Source organism: Gymnodraco acuticeps, unplaced genomic scaffold (genome assembly GCF_902827175.1).
Source record: "Gymnodraco acuticeps unplaced genomic scaffold, fGymAcu1.1, whole genome shotgun sequence".
NCBI lineage: Eukaryota > Metazoa > Chordata > Actinopteri > Perciformes > Bathydraconidae > Gymnodraco > Gymnodraco acuticeps.
Genome location: NW_022990125.1, coordinates 442,626 through 452,282, shown reverse-complemented (window position 1 = coordinate 452,282; position 9,657 = coordinate 442,626). Strand labels below are relative to the sequence as shown.

The 9,657-nt window shown below is 39.0% G+C and overlaps 1 protein-coding gene across 1 annotated transcript; it reads right to left on the bottom strand.

The window, feature by feature from the left end:
* Positions 1 to 705: 705 nt before the first annotated feature.
* Positions 706 to 6,423, bottom strand: ctsla (cathepsin La). Its single transcript, XM_034216668.1, has 8 exons — positions 6,280 to 6,423; positions 5,261 to 5,395; positions 5,053 to 5,175; positions 4,085 to 4,237; positions 2,699 to 2,923; positions 1,884 to 2,052; positions 1,684 to 1,801; positions 706 to 1,115 (listed from the first exon to the last, which is right to left on the bottom strand). Exons 2-8 carry the CDS (start codon positions 5,381 to 5,383, stop codon positions 1,016 to 1,018), a joined length of 1,011 nt encoding a protein of 336 aa, XP_034072559.1. The 5' UTR covers positions 5,384 to 5,395; positions 6,280 to 6,423; the 3' UTR covers positions 706 to 1,015.
* Between the last annotated feature and the right edge of the window lie 3,234 nt (positions 6,424 to 9,657).

Below are 9,657 nucleotides of genomic sequence, written 5' to 3'. Positions count from 1 at the left end.
ACCCAGCCACGTTTCATCTTCAATGCCCTTGCTGATGGAAGGAGGTTGTCACTCAAAATCTCACGATACATGGCCCCATTCATTCTTTCCTTTACACGGATCAGTCGTCCTGGTCCCTTTGCAGAAAAACAGCCCCAAAGCATGATGTTTCCACCCCCATGTTTCACAGTAGGTATGGTGTTCTTTGGATGCAACTCAGCATTCTTTTTCCTCCAAACACGTCTAGTTGAGTTTTTACCAAAAAGTTCTATTTTGGTTTCATCTGACCATATGACATTCTCCCAATCCTCTTCTGGATCATCTAAATGCTCTCTAGCAAACTTCAGACGGGCCTGGACATGTACTGGCTTAAGCAGGGGGACACGTCTGGCACTGCAGGATTTGAGTCCCTGGCGGCGTAGTGTGTTACTGATGGTAGCCTTTGTTACTTTGGTCCCAGCTCTCTGCAGGTCATTAACTAGGTCCCCCCGTGTGGTTCTGGGATTTTTAAAATTACAGGCCTCTCATCTTTTTAAGTGGGAGAACTTGCACAATTGGTGGCTGACTAAATACTTTTTTGCCCCACTGTACATGCCCAAAGGCCAATATAACCCTTTAAAAAAAGGCAGTTGTTTCTTATTTGTCATTTAAGAAAATCAGCTAAAACCATGTCTTGAAATAAGACATTAAAAATATAAATTACATTTAAAAACATCCAGAAAACCGTCTAGTTTCACAACTTTTAATTGATCACAGTAAAAGTAGAAAAAAACATTTACAATGACCGCAGCAAGTTTTTATGCATCACTTACCAAGTAACATACACATATTTACAAATAATAATACACCAAACTAAAATTTGTTTTAGACAAAAATAAAAGTGGCACAAAACCAGCCAATTTCACCATTTCCCTAAAAACAACAAACAGTGTTTGATTAACAGTCGCAGAATCTCCTGCGGTTGTTGTCGCAGTGACTGAAGCCTCGCCGCCAACCAAACTATTGCAATAAAAAACACTGAGAAGAGCAGCCAACGTTAGACCATTGGATAGCTGGCTGCTGTCGCTATGCCGCAGTGGTTCTTCCTGTCTTTAGCCATCATGATGAAGCCTTTGTCTCCCCAGCCGTTACCCCAGCTGCAACAACACAAACAAAAAGGACAGGAAATGAGTTTCAGTTTGGAAGCGTTTAGAGAAATCAAATTAAAAGCATAACCAGCTAGTCTCGGAGGGAGGTCCCATTTGCCTTCAACGGTTAAATTCATGTTTTAATATTTTCGTTATAAACAAACAACTAACTAATCAAAATTGACGAGTTTGAGATAAAAACTCTATCAAAGTTAATGAAAATGCTGACTGGAGGTCAAATGTATTCAGTTTTGACCACCAAAACGAAAAGATGTAAGAAGGGAAACTCTTTAAATATACTCCAAGTAGTAAAAGTTCTCAACCCAAGTAGGATGTGAAAATCATGTTTTTGCGAGAATAGCTTTTTCTTTTTAATGATTCAAGACTAAAATAAAATACATTTTTCTTTTAAGCCTCGACAACCCTAAATAATATGAATAGTTCCAAAACAGAAAGAGTATTGAAATCCATCTACAGGATATAACATATCTTTGTAAGCAGATAAACATTTTCTTAGCGCCACTTTTTCTTCAGGCAGCACTAACAAAAGTAGCAGACTGATTCTGTTTCCACTGACCTGTTCTTCACAATCCAGAATTTATTTCCGTCAACATCCTCTCCCTGAAATCCGTAACCCACCACCAGCACGCCGTGGTCCAGCTCCTCGCTGCTGCAATCCTTATCGTAGTAGATTCCTAAAAACACAAGCCCAGTGAGTTTCAGTTATACTTGCTTAAAGAGAGCGAGGGATACCAACAGAAAAGGCATGTTACATACCAGATTGGTAGAACTGGAAGGACTCGTGGCCGGCGTCGATGGCGACAGAGACGGGCCCCACGGAGGCCACGGCCTTCATCAGCGCGTGCTCCTTACCGCTGGGGATGTCCACGAAGCCCGTGTCGTTGGCAGCGTTGAACGAAGGGTCGTAGCGGCACGGCTGGTCGTCCTGCGGAAGAAGAGGAAGAGCGTTAGCAGGTGTCAACACAGACCTCCGGAATCCAAAACATGTCCCTCAATTCAAACTCTGAGCGTGCAATGCAGAGCTATTAATGGATTCAATGATTAATCTGCAACCAATCAAATAGTTAGCTTGAAAAAGGTATATTCCTAGCCTAAATGCAAATCACTTGATTATAGCAAATTCAATATTTAGTTTTATATCTATATTTAGGTAGCATCCTTCGTCTTTGTGCCTTCTTCACTTATATTTAAGACTTTTTAAACACTTCTCTAATGCCAATTCCAAGGAGGAAAAATCATATTTATGGGGGAGTAATTACGATTCACTCCTGGCACATGTTTTATTGGTCTTCATTTTTTGTGGTCCAATATATATATATATATATATATATATATATATATTTTTTTTTTTCTCTTGTGAAGCACGTGAATTTAATTTCTGTGACAGGTGCTAAATAAACGTTTAAAAAAAAAAAAAAAAGTATTATTATAATAACTGTTCATTAATGGACAGTGCAATTATTACAACTGTGTGTTACTTTATCATCTTCGAAAATCAGTTAATACACAGCGGCAAAACGTTTTCTACTCTTTGAAATGGGACTTTTTGGTGACTTGACAGAGACACGTACCATCGCCTGGTAGGGGTAGGACTCCTCGGAGTCCAGGCCGCTGTTGTCCTGGACGTACTTGAAGGCCTGGTCCATCAGACCCCCGTTGCAGCCCTCGTTGCCCTCCGGTCTGGAGCAGTCCACCAGGTTCTGCTCGCTCAGAGACACCAGCTTGCCCGTCTTCCTGAAGACCTGACCCTCCAGAGCCCCGGTGGTGCTGAAGGCCCAGCAGGAGCCACAATTACCCTGGGGCAGACACAGGATCAGACTACAGAGTTAAAAAGGCACATGTACATGTTTTTGTGTTTAAAAAAAAGCATGCATCCCTTTCTGATGTTGGCCATTTTGTTACTTGTGTTCTCTTCTGTGTGTCCCGGAAGCATTGGACATTGTAGAGAGACACTTTGTTAGGGAGTCTAACTGTTAATACGTGCTATCTTTTATTAGCTTTGTGCGATTGTGGTTGAGACATAATACGTTTTAACATGAAGAAGAAGTTTAGGAATCAGTTCTGGATTCTCCAAACCGTTGTGACAGTTTCTCATTTGAAATAACTCTTTATTACCATCACCTTCAGGACAGACCAATATGATTTTAAGTGGAGTCATTTGATTGTGTTGTACTTGTGTGATCCATTCTGTTCCTGGTTATGCACTTTATCTCCCTGATTCCGGACACTTCTCTTTTATAGATAACATTGTATTGGAAGCTGCACTCCAGTACTTTGGCCTACTGTATATGATTACAGGGAGCTGGTAGGGCCGGTTTCAGCTTACAGAGTGTTTATTTGCAGAGGGTGAGCAGAGAGAACAGACTGTACACTCAGGGCGGAGGAGTGTGTGTGTGACGCTAGATAACCAAAACAACATGCAAGTGGCCCTCTTATCTCCCTGTCTTTCTTACAACAAGCAAATCCGTAACCATGAAGCTGTTCAAAGTCACACATTACGTAATTCTGTTTACCAAATGTTTCCAACAGCTGATACGAGTGTGTGTGTGTGTGTGTATCTCCTGCAGTGCTAACAAAGATACAAAAATGAGCACGTGTGTGTTTCGACACAAGCTTTTCCCTGCAACAACAATTGGCCATATGCGTGGTTTTTTTCATCAATGTCAGTTATGTAACAATAAAGGCTTAAAATCAATGACATTTCAGTCCAAATGTGACTTTTCTTTTTCTTGTATCTGTTCTTGGTAAAAAAGTGTACCACTAAGAGTTGTTTTTGTCTTAACGGTAGTTAATAAATGATCCCAAATATCTATACCCGAGTCAGATTTTGCTAACACTCCCTACAGTGTTACCGGAAAATATTTTCTAGATTTGACCTCCTTGCAAACACATAGCTGCACCTTGATAAAACACCAGGTGTGGGTGTGTGAGCCGGCGAGATATAAAGAGGTTATTACCTGGTCCTTAACGGGAGTGACGTAGCCCTTTTCCCTCCAGTCCACAGAGCGGGGGGCTTCCAGGAAGTTGGGCTCCATGAACAGGGACCCCTTCACCTTTCTCTCCGCTTTGTGCTTGTAGCCGTTCATGATCTGCCTGAACTCCTCGTGAGTCTGTAGAAAGAGAACATTAACTGAGTAAAATAGAAAAGCTGTGGTCTATGATTGTTGTGTTTATAGATATAGCAAAAAGTAGAATTTAGTGCTAAAGTAGATGCATTTTTTTCATTAGTATCTCCAACTATAGTTTTGTGTCCTGTCATTATCCGGTTTTATAAAAATGCCATATGCCAAGTTTTTTCCCTATTTTATTTGTCATCTTAGCATGCCTTTGTCCCACACATCCAATATGTTATTACTGGAGGTGTGTATATTTGGACATGAGTTTAATATATACAATGTTTTATGACAATACAATTGATTTACGGCATCACCAGGGTCGGCGTCATTCGCGGGCCATGCCCCCCCCAACGCAGGGTGGGCAAGCCTTGCCACTTTGCCTAGAGGAGGTTAGGTCCACCCCCACCTAAAACATGTTCACATGGATAGGATACTAAATACATTTGCACACTTTTTATATGGTGGCCTATGTCCATATGTTTCTGTTTTGGTGGTCGTGCCACAACCGTGCACAATAGGTGCGCTATACAATAGCACTACACCCCTGCAATGTGTGTGAAAGACAATAGACTTTACAGCATGTTTTTTGAAATTGAAGTTGCGTTGGTGTTTGTGTGTTGGTTGTTGACGGCAGTGTGTGCCCCCCCCCCCCCATTCTATTTGTTCTAGAGCCGACCCTGGGCATCACCCATCTATATTTGGAGGGCAAATGTTCTCAACGACTCTTGTTATTGAATCAGTTTTCCAGGCCCTATAAAATCCCTGATATGCGTTGTAAAGTAAGTTATGTGTCCAAACTGTGGGCTCACCATGTCTCCGAAGTGGTTCATGCCCAGGCGGTAGGAGTGTGTTCCCATGGAGTGCTCCAGGTTGTGCAGCTCGATCTTATTCAGGTTCTTCTCCCATACCATTCTCCTCCAGCCCTCCTCCTTCTACAAAACAAAGGAGAAAAAACATTCAGAATTTTGTTTGTGCCAAATGGCAAACTAAAAGCAGCTTAAATACAAAATTCCTCACCTCATGATAGCTTTTACTGTGCCAGTTCTTCCACAGGTTCCAGTGGTTGTCTAGTCTCGGGTCCAGGCTGGGGGCAGAGAGGGTGGCGCTCAGGCACACGGCCAACACGGCGAGAGGCAGCATTGTTGCTTCCTACTGGGAAACAAACAAACAATTTCCTTGGAAGGTTAATCCTTGATTCTCCCGGGTAACATAATCCATTACCAACAACTGAATATCATTAGGAAAAGCGTTAAGTCATGCCGCGAAATCCACTTGTTTTGTCATGCACCCATTAAGTCTGTGGTACAGTTTGTCCACAGCCGCATTAAAGTTGCAGTACACATTCCCGACAGTGCCGTCATTTCCCGACGGCTCGGCTCAAAACTCGATAATTATCAGGCAAAATAAGATATTTGAGACCGAATGACCCCTATACTTGTTTAATAGTGACTGTTAGATAGAATATGTTGTTGTTTGGGGATGTTTTCCTTCAAAATAGGGAGCAGAAACTTCGCCACATTCCGACCACGCAGCGAACCTGTTTTTGTTTAGTTCGCTATCACGGGATCTGCTGCGGTGGCCGAGAGCCAATAGCCCGGCCAGGAAATCGAAACTACTACCACCAAATGATAAAGGAAAAGGAAAACTATAACCGGTCATAGAGCGGTCTTCCAACGAAACCCGGTGCTGGTGGATGTTCTTTTAAACCGCAGGAAGAACACTAGTAATGGCTGCTTTAGGCTATAGTGGAGCTAGAAGACGAAGACAAAGACAGACGAATGAAACAACATAGCAAAGGCTGGCAGATAAACATGTTAGTGTTTTAAAAAATAAATACAATGAAGATGTTATCAAGTCGACATTCATTCAAACATACACATGGGTGTTGTTTTTTTCTGGGATTAAACGACGAGAAAAAAAAATCCAGAATAAACAGTAATATTCATCTATATGCTTGCTTTAAAGCAAGTATAACCATCAGGTGTTTAATATACTAATATCAGAAAGCAAGTCTAACGAATAATTATTGCACTTACTGTATATTCTCAACAGCTGAAGACGACGAAGAAAATAATATCCTTCGGTGGAGGTACACAAAGTTTATAAAGGCCTGAGTGAGCCTCTGTGATTGGTCCGCTCCTTGTTTTTGACCACCGATGACCCGCCCCCGACCTGCAACGTCATCTTTGGAAGCACGTGATTCCCTTTCTCTGGAAAAGAGAAAAACGATATGTCTTCATGTTGGATTGTTGCAGCTGAAAACAATTTCTATGAACTCAGGGTTTTTTCTTTGAACTTAAATTATGTCATGGACCATTCAATATATATTTATGGACACTTATAGAAATATAGGTGAAGCAAAGACCCTTTTTTGTAGGCCTAATCAAATCAGCTTTTCGACAAGTTTACAGAGTAAACAAACTGTTGAAATAATTTAAATCCTAAATCCCTATTTGTGTTCTCCTCAGTGTGTTCACATGCATGTTGCTTTATGCAGTAGTTTTGGTTATTCGAGTATAGGCTTAGATGAATGCAGATTTTCCCAACTAGATTTATTCTAAAGACATTTAGACACCTTTTGGCAATCGGTTTCATTACCAGGTTTCTTATCTTCCTTTAACATGTGTGCATGTACATGAGAAACTCTTCAAACAGTGGAAGTATTGTTGTGACAGCTGGAAAAGTCTGTTTCTACCACTTGTATACAGTTCATAACACAACTACTGCAAAACAGTAGGCCTACTCCTAAATAATTGATAGGAAGGAGATTGATAATAAGCCTATCTTTACCTTCAACTCCAGCATTAATACTGAAGTTTCAACCAACTATACAATCAAAGTAAAGCAGCCAAATGTGCAATCAAACTACAAACGAAGATAAGGCGACACATTACGTCATACTTTTGGTTGATTATGTCTCAGACAAAGCTGTGTTTTTGAAGGATGGCAGTGAAATTAAAATGTATTACTCAATAAGGTTAAATAAGATGTTCAATACTATTAGTGATGGCCGATGTTTTCATTTTTATAACAATGGGATTGAATGAACATGCAGGATTTACATGAACTTGCTGGAACAAAGTCTGAGTTGATCATGTGGTTGATAAAGGTTGTGAAACTGAGAACTCTGATTAGGCCGAGTTGTTTATGCATTTGGAACCAAACCTTTTGTTGTATGAACACTTCTTATTTATGAAATAATCTGACATTAGATGTAGAAAGTAAGCAAGTACATGAACTCTACCTAATCTATAGTACTGCCAAAGTAGAGTTTTTAGTTTTTTACATGAATATTGATACAAGGCTTTTTATTCTACAGACTCACAACCATTGGTAGTGTAACTATTTACAAAAGTACTGCAAGTAAGTAAATACTATTTGACCTACTTTTAATAATAGTTATTATTTCTTCTGCTACATTTCAGAGGGAATCTGGTCTCTTTTTTACTACATTGTATTTATCTGACATGAGTTACTTTGCAGATTTAAAACATACTATAATGTACACAGATTTGTTTTAAATGTAACGAAACACATACATTTGCATCAGTGGAAATAAAGCCAAATATTCTACAAATGAGTATTTTAACACTATGCTGATAAAGCTTGTTCCCTTTTACATATTGCTTCCCTCATCAATTAACAAAAAATGAATGTGAATGCTTCCACCTCTGCTGACACACTCATCAGAGACATCCAAGATGCTCTAATCTGGTGTTAAGCTGACTCTATAATATATAACTGAGCATACTTGCATATCCACACAGGAAGTTCTCCGTCAACCATTGTCATGTGGATCCAGTTACACATGCTGAGGATGCATGTCTGCTCTCTCATTTCTGCCAATTATGTTTCTTTTTTAGCTTGTGTAAAATATGATGCAGTGGAAATATTGGAACATCATGCACCCCGTTACAACATAAACATGTGATGCATTACATGGACATCATGATTGACTCATGTCACTATGTCACTGTTTAGATGTAGCACTAGCATTCAATGTATTGAGTATGATACTTGTATCCTTTTCAATTAATACTATATTTACTTTATCACATAGGCCTAAATAGAAATCCCTGTATAAGCATTCAAGTTATAGTTAATATTCTAACTTTTAACTTTGAACTGCTAACTGACTGCTGGCCCGAAATTCCTTCTTATCTTTCAAATATTTGAACAATGGTATCTTCTCCTTCAAGTATTGACAACAATAACAGTATGTTTAGTACAATGTTATATGATTGTTTGCACAGCTGAGTAGGCTAGATTTCTAAAAGTATCCAAACAAATACCCAGCCTGTTGTTGCAATCTCTCTTTCAGTGAAAGTAGCTAGCAGCACTAGCTTCAAAAGTAGCCACATTTACAAGAAAGTCGCTAAATTGACAATTCTGACAATGCCCCTGCTTAGTTTTATTGCTAATTTCCTTATTTTTTTAAAGTAACGTATGAATATTCAGTTTATCTTAACTGTTGTTGGTAAACTCAGACAATTGCTACCATATCATTAATACATTCCTAAGATTAGGATGCTAAACTAAACAAGGTTATCAGCCGCGGTCTGTGGTCTTCACATCCAGACACAAACAAACACAGAGTTGAATGACCAACATCTCTACACACCAGTCAATATCCCTCCTTGTTGTTTTTCTTTACATCACAGCCTCTAATGAGCAGTTACATAAGGTATCTGCATTAAGCTAAAGAGCGAGTGTTCTTCACAATGCTAAGGAAGGCAAGCAAATGAAAAACTATGCTGTGTTGCCAGTAAACCTCCCTTTACTGACAGGAATCAAACCCAACAGGTTTTTCTTTTAAATTAAGAAAGGTTGGCATTACCTCATTAATGTATTTATAGTGTGTACTTGTACATGTTTTGCAGTCTGATATGTTACGTTCTACATCACTGTTTAATTTCAGTTCATTTACTTATTTCATTAAATTAGGCTATATTATTTTACCTTAGGTTATATTTTGTATTCCCATTTGATAACTGCACTATTTCATGTTTAAGATGAAACAATGACTCGTTTTACTTTTATGCTTATTTAATTGGGCATTGGAAATAGGAAGATTACCTCAATATTTCTTTATTACTTTTGATTATCTTCAGTATCCCTTGTTTGTGTGCACTGCCGTTTGTTTAAGTAGGCCAAACTGATTCCAAAACATGAAGGCACAGTTAGGAAATTAATGCTTTTTTTGTAAATGTGATGGAAAGGTGAGTGGTAGTGGTTCAAACTATGTTTTTTAAAAAAAAGAAAAATGTTGGTATTTATTAACTTATTTAAATTCAAATTTCATTTTTACTTTCATTTTAAAACAGCTTAAAAACACATTAAATGGGGAATTAAGCCTGGATCACTTTGAAGGTGTTGATTGTGCTGAATCGGTCTTATGAAGCAAAACAAATAAT